This window comes from Electrophorus electricus, chromosome 16 (assembly GCF_041902795.1).
Source record: "Electrophorus electricus isolate QZ-2024a chromosome 16, ASM4190279v1, whole genome shotgun sequence".
NCBI classification, from domain to species: domain Eukaryota; kingdom Metazoa; phylum Chordata; class Actinopteri; order Gymnotiformes; family Gymnotidae; genus Electrophorus; species Electrophorus electricus.
In genome coordinates, this window is record NC_137512.1 from 19,892,131 (window position 1) to 19,905,002 (window position 12,872).

A 12,872-nucleotide genomic window follows, 5' to 3' on the forward strand; every position below is an offset into this window, starting at 1 on the left:
GCGTGTGTTGAAAGGTGAGGTGCTTTTTGAGTTTAGTAAATGACTGCAGCAAGAAATACAGAGAGGTTGGCAGCGTTTTCGCGGGTTTATGAGCAATGGAAAGAGCCCTAAGCATAGCACTTTCTGCTGTTTTGCATTAATCACTGGGATTCTAACAAAATATGTAATCGAAAACGAGTCGTTTCTCTTAAGTCTACCAGACAATGGAACTAGCTTCATGCAGCATTAACAAGTCACCCCTGGGAAACAACTACGTAGGAAAAAAGACTACCTGCAGAAGCACACCAGTCAGCACCAGCGGGCTTCCTACGACTACGTGTGGCTTGAAAGACCCACATTTTTTTATTGGAATGCATGTCATCGAATGTGTGAAGGAAAAAAACAGTCACGTATGTATATATTTCATATAACTTATTTGGAATTCTGCCGTTCTAAGGAGGTCGATAGTTTAATTTGTTTTAAACTGGACATTCAAACCACGAACATCCACTTTGCTAGATGTACTTCTGAACGAGCATGTATGAATTAACTATGCAAGAAGATCGCAAAATGTGCTATGGATTTCCCAGAGTGAACATCTGAAATTGATTTGGTCGAGTTACGGCTCTGTCTCCCTTAAAGCAGCACTCTAACCGGGGAGCGATTCCGTAAGCTGCTCGTGTCTCTGTCCGTGGTACTAAAACGTGAACTTAACCCTCATGGTGTACAAATCAATAGCCACTGTCGGGAAAATGATCACTTCGTCTCTATGGTCTTGAAAATATTTTGGCTTACCCTTGGATCTGGTCTCCGAAACAAGCAAAAAAAAAAAGGAGTAATCACCTCGCAAGTCTGAAATCACATAAGGAATTCTAATTACGGTGCTCTAAGATCACAAATCTGCCAACATGTGCAGATTAAACGCCCTCGGAATTTATTTGTGGGAAACTATAGTGTTTTTCAGGTACGTATCTCAGCTGTTGAATTCTAAAACGATTTACTTTATAGTCGCAGTTTAGGCTATTGTTTCATCTTGTAATGGGCGGTCTCTCCACAGAAACGGAGTTCTTTACTAGAGCAATTTAAGGTTAAGCTTTTGGTGTCCTACGTCAGTCTGCAGACTCATGCAAATCATAGTTTTATACGTAAACTTTATGCAGACTATTTGTAAAATATTTGTAACAGACTATAATTATTTCACATTTCTGCAGTTGCATGAAGACAGCAACTGCATTTAGATCATATTAAACCGGGCTAACAGCGAACACTAGTGGTCAGTGGGCAACACTTTCAGGTGCATGAAAGGAAAATTATCAACAGGCATGATTTGAGGATATTCTGTTCTGATACTTTGTATTACAGGTAATGGTTTTGTACACGAGCTATATGCAGTCTAGATAAGTACCACATCAAAAGAGGCCTAAAGACAGTCGTGGAACTGGGATATTTGTCACAGGTTTATATTATTAATTATGTAGTTGGTTCTAAATAATCATTGTGTTCCTTTTTCCTTATAGGGAATGTATTCTCAGAAGGTTTGATCTTTGATCTCTACAGTGCTTAACAAGAATTCCATTTAGACAATGCAAAAATCCCGACAAAAATACAGAGACTTGGCTGGTTGCTGACCAAAATGCTTAGTTATCTGTTCTGTGTGAACTTTATCCCAAGAGAAGACACAAGGAAGACTTTTTGAAAAATAACTATTAGTTCAGTGTGTTCATAAAGTGAAAAACTATTTATTATTCACTATTTATTTTATTATTTTTGTATATTGTCATATAATATCATACATTTGGAGATACTTTCTAAGGAAAATATTATTCCCTACATCCTCGTGGCTTGTAGTAATTATTTTGTATTCTGCATGCACCATTAGTTCATGAACCAGAATCAGGATATTGCAGATTCAGCGTGTGCTGCTGAACTTTGCAAGTTCTCTTAATTGATATCTCTTTCCCAGTCCCAACCTGCTCTCCAGACCTCATTCAACATGCAGACTTATTACCAAACATTGATTACCCTGTCATTGCCAGTGCAACCGATGAATACAAATTGGACACACATGATATTTTCCTATGAATTGCTCCTTTCTAATTGTTCATGCTTGGGTTGTCATATGAGAGGGTGCCTTCTGTTTCAGAAGAGGGATGTCAGTGAAAAGAAAGCTACTTGACTAATATTGAAATACAGCCAGTGCATAAAAGAGACATGATGTTATGTCATCATACAGTGAAATATGCTTCTATAAGAAATATTATCAACATCATATTTGACATATTAATTTGTACACTACAAACATGCAGACACACACCTACGCACAAGCACACATACACGAGATATGAATATAGAACTGCCACCTTTTATTTATTTTTCTGTATATAAAATATAATGTAAGCTGTTGATAATAAAGAATCACTGGATGTTATGGACATGATGATATGGGCATGATGGGCATGATGTTTGTTACAGATCTGGACATGGCAAATCTAGTCTGAGCTATTAAGATTTATTGATGCAATTCAGTATAATACAAAATATTGTTCTATTGCATCAGAAACCTAAGGTCATATCTGCTTCTGTATAAGACAGACTTTTGAGGCTTTGGTTATTTACCACTCTCTGTTCCTTTCTTGCTTCTTTATCATACATGCTTTTACACAGGAGTATATGTTTATGTGTACACATACACCCACACACCCATGTATATGTGTGTCTGTTTGTAATTGAATCTAAAATTATTTTTTACAATGGAGCTCCTTGATCTATACACAAAAACATAAAAGAATAGTTATGTACTTCGCTTCCATAACAACCCTAATGTGGATTAAAACATCCATATATGGTATTATCTATGTGCCATATAGACAACTACACTCATGGGTTTAGAATGTTGGAAGGCTAACTTAAAAATACTTACTCTGCTGCTCACACATATATGGTTCTGTATGTGTTTCAGAAAGGATGAACAGAGCTATAGGCTTAGGTATAAATTGATTGTTCACTGGAAGTTTGACAGAGGTGGCTGATTTGGATGCTTGGTCTTTCATGCATGAAAACTAGGAGTAGAAGTGATTGAAATTCCAACGTCTGTCTGCATTTGTGTATTTTTATGCTATAATACATTAAATAAAAAGCAAAGTTGCACTGGTCGTACCATGTACGGTTTCACACTTTCGATTCCAATCTCCTATAAAACCATTACCTTTGTGCTGATTTATAGGAAACTCCTAGGTGCCCTTGGGTCGGCCTTGTGAATTCTGGGCCATAGCCAGATTGCTTCACTGCATGTGCTCAACACCGTGTCATAAAATGTGTCTTTCAGGTTCATTTGTGAAGGCTGAAAGCAAGAGAAAAAAGTGCATTGTTCCCTCTTTCTGCTGATGTTTATTAATAATGGGATTCAGTATGTCTGGTCTGATCACATCATGAGACCTTCACTGGTAATTAGCCAAGCACAGTGCCAATTGCCCAGCACAACACTATTGCTGTACCATCAACATTTTATATGTGGATAATTATCGTTGTTACATGTTACATGAAGAATGGTCACTTAAATATAAATGTAAAGGTTTTACTATCAAACAAACATAAAACACCTGCTTCAGATGGGTTCTCATTTTTTCCTGTTACAACAGGCTTTGAGCACTTTCAGAAGCATTATAATATGTTATCGATTACCATACAGAGCAAGGATGATTGTACTTCAAATTTATCCTCTTATTATCAACAAACTATCACTCTTAGTAATGAAAAAGGTGAATCAGCAATGCTGTGCACTCCAATCAGGGAAGCAATCAGTTTGAATTTTAGGATTCTGAGAACCCTTACTGTATTTATTGGGACTGGCACGTCACATTTGTCCTGAATTTGGCTGAAAGCGGTACATAATCTGAAACTGGAATTTCCAAACAATGTGTATGGATCAGGTTTCTATAATGTTTTACACATGGTTTGAATTTGTCTTCTCATGCCATTTCAACAAAATGCTGTGTGATCAGTTCGAACATGGAGTGGCTAGAGGAAATACAATATTGGAGCCAGGAAGTCTTTGATTTACAAAATGCTTGGATGTGTTACAAAATGCATGGATCAGATCAATCAGGATTTCGTATTCTGAGGGCCTAAGAACATAATGAGCTACATTTAGGGCTAATGATTGGAGCTTCACATTAAAGCTCTCAGGTCTCTGGGTTGTTTGCATATTCTTTTCTGGTAGGACGCTCAGCTCTTTTTTCCCTGCTGAGTCAGCAGCACCATTGAGACCTCACCACTTCATGACCAACACACATCCGAATTAATCAGAACAGCATCAGCGCTGTGATCTTTTAAACCTCAAACCGCTGGGTTAGCAGCATGCTAAACATGAATCACACGAACCAGTATGTGAGTGGATAGCAGAAAACGAAACCAGATATTTTTGAAAAGAGGCAGATTTCACGCTGTCACGAAGATTACTTTAGCAGTATGAGTTTGTGTAAGGGGGACTTCAGGAGTTACAATCACAATCCATAACTAATCTTGTTGGATTTACAGTGCGTAGCTGTACAGTATAAAGGAGACAGCATGTATAAGCATGAATAAGACATGATGTGATCATTGTATCTCTGCAATCATAGTGGTTTTTATGCTGTTGTATTTTACACAGATGGACAGCCATGTCCTCAGTTTGCAATCTTTTAGCCACATAAACCAATAGTTAGAGTTTGGCATATTGTAGGAGATCGCATTTTCTTCATCTATTTGAACATATTTATTTATTTATCTATCTATTACGTGTCTATCTATCATCTATAACATGTACTTAGATATACTCCTCTATTAAATCAACCTAAATTATTAAACAATAATAATTCATTAGTATGGTATATTTTATAAATCTTTACATTTTCAGAGTAATTTCATTTCAGTGTTTCGGTTGATCAAAATAAGAAGTGTCTGACCTAATATTACTCTGATACTGGGTACTCTGATGTCTTACAATTTATAATGGTTGTTATATTTCAATATTATATACAGTATATCCCCATGTAACGAGTAGCAATGTCTCTGATTGAACAGTCAGTGAAGATGACTCCACCATTAAATGTTAATGTGCTGTAGAACAGGGAAAGGCTGACTGCTGCTTATTTAATTGAGAACTGGACTGATTCAAAAGATGGACAAGGCACCAAAAAGCCAAAAAAACTAGTGGTCATGGAAGTAATGAGTTGTGCAAATGAGCAAATTTTAGCAAATGAGTTATGTGAAACGGGCAAGAGGTTTGGTCTCAAGGATGTAGGTTCAATTAATATACAGTGGGTTGTGTTATGATTATTGGCCCCCTTTGGTCAGACATTGACTCAGTGACCAGAAGAATCTTATCTGATAATTGCAGGAATCTGCCTATGTCCATTCAAATGTGTGTGTGTGTGTGCGCGCGCGTGTGCGTCTGTTTATACACGGTAGCACTGAACATGAAAAATTGACTAGGGAGAAAGTCCATCATTGAACAGCAGCTGTATGAACAAGAGTAGTGACCTTTAGACAGGACAGCTGACGAGCTCTGCTGGAGTTTGAGAGTGAGATGTGCGACTCAGGAGTGAGAGAACAGTGGTGCAGAGCACCACAGTACATAGAGCTCTCCCAGAGGCTTTGCACTCTTGATCGTAAAGAATCATATTCTTGTGTAGATCTAAAATGGACTGTCATATAGAATGAGCTAATGACCTGCTCATGCGGATCCGCATGTCTTACTAATTGTAAATACATGGCATCTAGTGACTTTTATACATGGCATCTAGTGTTCTTAGATTCAGTGTTTTGTTCATTACTGCAATATACAACAAACAATAAGTTTTTTTGCTCAGGTGATGGTTACACCAATAGGTTAATTTTAGCTTCGTTTAGTTCTTTATAATTGTGATTAATATATTGACAGTCTGCATATATACAAATTTTTCTTCACTTTGGGGTGCTGAATGATTGTAGGCCAAAACTTAAAAGATCTGGTTGGATTTGAGTCATTTTGTCATACTGGCTTGATAGAAAAGAATTTTATTTGTTTTTATTTATTTCAACTTTTGATAGAGAGTGATTAATGGAATGGCTCAATTAAAATCAAATTTATACTATTTTTCACGTGGAATATATGTGGAATATATCAAATTGTGTTTAGAAGTGGGAATTATCAATATAGTTGATAAAATAGTTGTTATTGTATATAGTTATAGTAAGGCATGTTTTGGTGTCCTTGGATTGTTTATTTCTGCACTGTAGCAATGAGGTTAACGTAGCTAACAAGAAATGAGTCTGCCTCATCACAAATCATTTTTGTAAATGTATGTAGATCGTCACATATTTTTCTCAATATGCATTTGGTGCATTTAGCTACATTAGCCTTGAAGGTCCAGTGCAAAACTAAAGAAGCAAAAAAGAAGCAAACATCAACCACCAAACACAGCTTCATAATCTCAATTTGGTGAAGGTAGAATATTGTGCAAATTAGATGTTTCATCAAACCATTTCTTTAAAATGTGAAAGAGATCAATTGGTGTGTCATTGAGTCATTTATATAGTTCTTGCTTTCTGCACAGGGTCAAGAAGCATAAGTGGTGATGTAGAGCTCATGAAATAATTCTATAATGCACCTGTCTTGCTGTCTGTCTCTGTCTTATTCTTCAGCTTGGCAGCATCCCAGCAAGCTGCAGCCCGGAAAGCTGCCTCCCCCATGCCCCCTTCTGAGTTCTTGGACAAACTCATGGGAAAAGTGTCTGGTTACGATGCAAGGATCAGACCTAATTTCAAAGGTAGGTGTAGCCACCAAGACACCACTGAATAACACAGGAATGTAGCCAAGCAGTGTCTGCATAAAAGGGATTGAATAGATGGAAATGTTTGGAAATGTGCCTTTAAGAGATGGGGAATTGGTCCAAATTACATATTGAAGTAAGTGTATTTCAACCATTGATCACTGGTCAAGAAAAAGCCACAGAAGCAAGTGATCAATTGTGCAATCGATCCAAAATGTCTCCACCATCTACCAAAATGCTCAAGCTTTACTAGGTTTCCCTCTAAAAAAGGTTGTTTTCCATCTTAAAATCAGAATTCTGCAGGGCCTGTTCAAGTTTCACTCAGTCCCCAAGAATTACTTGAACATGACATTTGCATGTGAACAGAACAGAAAGCTATGTCTTATCTGAGTGCAGCCAAGCATGACGTGGCATTAGCATCTGAAATCAAATTTTCATTTCTTTGCTGTTTTTGGAAATGCTTAAGACCTAAAGAGGCTGTTCCTGTGCTGGCTACATTCCTGTATAAGGACCATAATGTTGTGTTAGTATCCTGAGGGTATGTCTGTGCTGGTACTTGACTTTGATTCAGTGTGTGGTCTAAAATGTGTCTTGACAGTGACAGAAATGGCCTCAATCCCAAACTACAGGTACTGAAAGATACATGTCAGAGTTTCCTTATTCATTATTACTGAGCTGATAATTATTTCTAATTTATGACATAAATAAACAACATATAGGGAAATCCTACATATATAAAAATAATAAAACATTTAAATATGTATGATTTCCCTATATGTTGTTTAATTAATTTACCTGCATTATTAACATTATGATGTATATATAAATAACAGGCTATATAAATATATGTGCCATGTATTGCACAACAACAACAACAACAACAACAATAATAATAATAATAATATGGAAGATATGGGTGGCAGGTATGTTTTAGAGCATTTCAATAATTAGATTTAGAATCAGAAAGGAGGTCAGTTCAGAGACAGACAATGTCAACATGGGCATGTACATATTTAAAATCTAAAAGACATTAGACAGTATAGTAACAGGAAAATACCAAAATGCACCAGAAATAAGGAAGATGGAAACAAAAAACTGGAACTAAAATATGAAGGCTATCATAATACAAACAACATTTTGCAAAAGCAAATGATGCAGCAGGGACTGTAATACACAGACAGCGATGACTACAGATTACTAATAGGTTAAACTGATGATTTCAGGATTGATTTGTGTCTAATAGTAATAAGAAGAAGAAAAAGAAGAAGAAGAAGATGTATCATTATTAATATTGCTAAATTTACAATATAAAAGGAGTTAAGTTTTTTTTAATTGCGTATCTTGCATAGTTTTGCAAAGCTTTTGTAATTTACAGCTCAAACATGCATTTATAGAGCAAAAATCAGAACTGCATGATTTTTCATGTGACAGCACAGGTAGGTACTAAAAACATGCTAAACATAAGAAGTATGTTTGTTCAGATTATGAAATCTGCTTGAATGCTCGGAGAGCAAAAGCCCTCCCTGATCCTGTGATGGCGTGCATCTTAACGTTTCTTTTTTTTGTGCTGTATGTAGAAATGTTCTGCAGTATTGGAAGTTAGTGCTGCTGGTGTTTGGTGAATGTGTTCTGACTTTTTTTGTGCTAAGCTGTGCTCTTAACTACTGTAAACCAAGTTTACTAAGTTGGATAATTATTTTTCTCACCTCAGCTGACCTCTGAGTTACATATTTTAAATATTACAAATTCATCGTGGGCTGAACCTCAAAAGTACTATTTATTAAATGTGATAATTGAGTAAAAATATTTCAGTTCTTGATGTGAAACGATTAGATTTAAAATTGGAAACAAAGAAAAATTATTATTTCTAGCTTCTCAGTGTGACCTTACAAAACAATGGAATTTACTTGTTTTGAGAAATCCAGGAGGCAGCCTGTGGTCACTTGGTCAATATGAAATTCAGTGGTTCCTCATGACTGTCAGGTCCACAGTGTATGTGTACACTGAGGTGGAAGCTCCCACATTCCTGCCTTTTGCTCCACTGTCATAGAGCAATGCCATGAAACTGACGCAGTGAGGGTTCTGGCACAGTACCTCATACTGAACATGTGGAAGTGACCTCAGCTTAAGTCAGTCTGAGCAAAGGCTGCTCCTAAACAAACATGAAAAGACATTGGTTTCCACTTTGCTGTGTGGAGGAGCACACCGCTGCGTTCTGCCACCTCTCCTGCTAATTTGGTGGTACAGCAAGCAATTGTGATAAAATAAGGAAGTGGGATAAATGAAAAATGCCCGAAGCCACGAATGTGCCACAGCATGAGAAGAAACTACACTGATCATGACTGAGAGTCACTGTGGGGAAATCTACCCAAATTATTTGGCAGGATTGTAATTGAAACAGGCATGTTTGGGACAGCCCATGTAGTGATGATCAAGTTATGAGGTCTCCTCTCCCTACATTTAGATTTTATGGTACCTTCCACACAAAAGGTTAATAAGGATAATTTGAGACTTTTTAAAGAAATAATTAAGATTAAAAATATTTATTTATTTATTTGTGAGAAGCCTCTTTCTTGAATAGAGTTCAGTGTTTGTGGAAGGCATAAAATGAAGTATCGACTGGGACAGCCTGCAAGGCTGTGAGGCTAGGCGAGCAGGGCTCTTGCGCCACACAGGCAGCCAGGCAGCGCTGTAATCTCCATTTGCCACTGACCGACGCTGCAGAGCTACAGCTGTGGCTCCAGTATCCTCATTAACCTTGTCCCTCCTCATCATTCGCCGTAGGGAGCAATGGGGTCGACAGCCATTAGTGCGTCCCAGCCAGATATCACTACCATGGGCTGCTTTCGCCCAGCCGTCCTCTCCCGACACAACCACCCCACATCCAACAACCTTGGCCCCCTCCCCTTCCAGATTTTCAAACAAGCTGCCATTATGCATTACAGTGATGATCAGTGTAACGCTTTATAATGACTGTCCCTCTGCTTCTGAATGGGTCCTTTAAGACAGGTTACATTTGTAAATATACAGTCTGCAGCGGTATATTTACTGATCGCTTTTTATGTTTTTTGGATGTTCTGGATGTCTGTGTTACCTCTCTACATTTCTTTCTCATTCATGTCTTACCTGGTGGAGATGATATATGATTCACTGGTGGAGTTTGACATATTTTTGGTGCTCTCTGCAATTGTTAATAGACTTTTAATGGGATTGAAGGGGATTTTTAATGAGTGCACTATCCACATACAACTGTGGATAGTGAACCTATTTTTTCTTGCTAGGTTAGGAAATATACTGAGTGCACACAAATTCTGTCTACTGTGTAGTTTTACACTGTGGGACAGTGCTCACTGGGCAAATGTGTCATGTGGTTTGTAAGAATGCAGAAAACGACTCTTGGGCTGCAGTAGACTGAGAAGAAGAAAGGGAATCTTCCTAAGAGGTGCTGTGATGTTGCACTGGATTCTCTCCTGCTAAATAATGCAGTCTTACCCACATATCTCACACAGTATTAGGAAATGCATTGAACTGTATTACCAGTGTGGCACTGGCTGTCACAATGTAGGACCAGAAATGCTGTGGCTTGGAAAAGGTAAATGCACAGTAGGCTATGGAATACACAGCTTTATAAAACAGCCATACTGCACTGAAAGAGTAGCTGAGATTTGATTTTAACATTTTATACACAAGTCTCTCAGGACTGCAGACACTATCGACCATGGAAATTTCATTCTATAACTGATATTTCTCAAGTGCACAAACTGCAATTTAGCTGCACTTACTCAAGGGTGCAAGATTAGAACTTGCCATGGAAATATGCTAACATTTCCATCGATGTCTGATTAATTTCTCAGTATACATATATACATCTGTAAAAAAAAAAGTTTATGAAGTCTTCAGAATTACCTAGATTTCTGCATGGATAGATTGTCTTTAAATGTGATCTTATCATTTGATAATAATAATGAATAAAGATGATCTTATGTACCAAACAACAAACACAAATATTTACATTTTTATTGAACAAATGGTTTAATTCAAGGTCATTGATGGAAAAAGCATAAGGACATTTACAATGGTAAATGCAAGTTCCACTGTAGAAAATGGCTCAGTGTATGTCTAAGATTGGGTTTTCTTGCTAGAAAAGTTTGCATCGGATCACGCTGCAGGATTTCAATGGGACTGCAATGAGGTATTGGTCATTCTAAAATACAAGATTTCTTCCATTTGAGCCAATCTGTTGTTGATTTACACCTGTGTTTTTTTTTTGTTTTTTTTTTGTTGTGATGCTGCATGGCCCCACCTCTTTTCAGTTTTAGATCAAGAACAAACACAATGTGCTGTAGAATTTCCCAGATTGGCCCCTCAGTGACTACAAGCAATCCTGGTCCTGAGACAGCAAACCATCGCAGATGGAATTAGGTTTTGATTTATATGAAATGCTTCCAATATAAAGGTGTTTACACTTACCAAAATGTTCAGCTTTGGTCTCCTCTGTACAAAGAACATTGCTCTAGTAATGACGAGGAGTGTCTACATAGGCTTTTGCAAATTTAACATGGGCAGCAGTGACTTTTGGAGAACTTTCATCCAAGTAATATTTATTACTTAGAGAGTTCTACTGAATGCACATGCTCATGCACATGCACATTTGTAAGGAACCTACTCCTAGACAGAGGACAGACCTTTCTTTCTGCATCATCATGAGCTGATGGAGGTCCAATATTTTACATATGCTTTGGTGACCTCTTCTAGTCGTTTTGATTTCAACAAATTTTCTCCAGTTTCCGTCATTCTAGAAGCTCCTTTTTCATCAAACACCTTGATTGATTAAACCATGTCTCTCAGTAAATATATGGTCAAATGTTATGTGTGTTGTTTATGAAATATGAAATTGTCCTTATTTATTATTATGACCTAGAAGATGACCAGATCACGTTTTATAAACCATTTATGTTGAAATCCAGGTCGTTCAAAAGTGTTCACAAGCATCTTACAATAGTATAGAATTTATAGAATAGAATAGAATTTAAGTTAATTCGCTCAGTTTGGGCTTTAGTGTTATCCAAATGTTCTGTCATTTAATAGGCTACGAAGAGTACTGTTCTATTTTAGGCTTGAATGATACAGGAGAAAAGTGACAGTTTAATATTTTGTAGTATGTTGAAAGAAAGAAGTGAACCCTTGAAGTCCCATGATTGAAGATTAACCTGCATCATTTTGACATAAATTATTTTGTTATATTATGTGAATGCTGTAATTAATCAAAACAACCACAGAATTCTCCTCTGTCTGAGATTAGTCATATCAGTCAGCTGCAATATGAGTACTGCAAAGGCCAGTATTGTGATAATAATTAACAAATGGTCAATTGTGCAGCCCTGAACTGTTTGTACTGTTCCTGATTGGCATGAGTGAGAAAACATATGTTTCATAATTGGCCATTATTTCAAACGCAGCTTTAAGGAAGCACACTTAAAGGAAGCACAAAAGCTGGGTCAGAAGTACTGAGGATTAAATAGTTCATGTAGATCCTCCTGTCAAAGGATAAGCCTCTTTGGATGTGCAGGGTTGGACGGGCTCTGGGGACTGGTGGTCATGAGGTATGATAGAAGGAAAAATGCCTCATATTAAAGAGCTTAAGATACCTGTCTCCAGCAGTTCATGTTTATGCCAAGTAATTGGAGTTCATTTTACAAGTGAGTTCCCTTGCAAGTAACACAGATGGATTATTGCACTCAAAAAGAATCTTTCATCCAGGCACATTTCCATTTCTCACCAGGCAGATAATGATCATTTTGCATGATACCTTTTGGAGCAAAAACTAATGCATATAAATATGTGTGTGTAAAAGATACACACCATAGGTTACTATAATAGGTTAGCTAAGGTAAAGTATTTTGCTTGGAAATTAGGAAAAGTATGTTCAAAGTAAATATGTTTCTTTTGTGTGATGCTATGCATTCCACAGTAATTAGTGACGTTTAATAATGAAGGAAATACAATGATGTCATATGGTCATACAATCATATGTATGAAATACAAAATTATGAATATATCACTAGAGAAGCACTAGAGTAGGCAGTTTTGATTTTTGATTTT

General features: G+C 37.0%; 1 protein-coding gene across 3 annotated transcripts in view; it reads left to right on the plus strand.

Moving 5' to 3' along the window:
- The first annotated feature begins 56 nt into the window (after positions 1-56).
- Positions 57-12,872, plus strand: part of glra1 (glycine receptor, alpha 1) — a 33,677-nt gene continuing 20,861 nt past the window's right edge. For 2 of the 3 annotated variants that reach the window (XM_081699368.1, XM_081699366.1), the window contains exons 1-2: positions 57-943; positions 6,643-6,767. In XM_081699368.1, coding sequence (XP_081555494.1) covers positions 888-943; positions 6,643-6,767 — 181 coding nt within the window. In that variant the 5' untranslated portion in view covers positions 57-887. The remainder of the gene's footprint in view (positions 944-6,642; positions 6,768-12,872) is intronic. The other variant, XM_081699367.1, reaches the window with a different exon arrangement.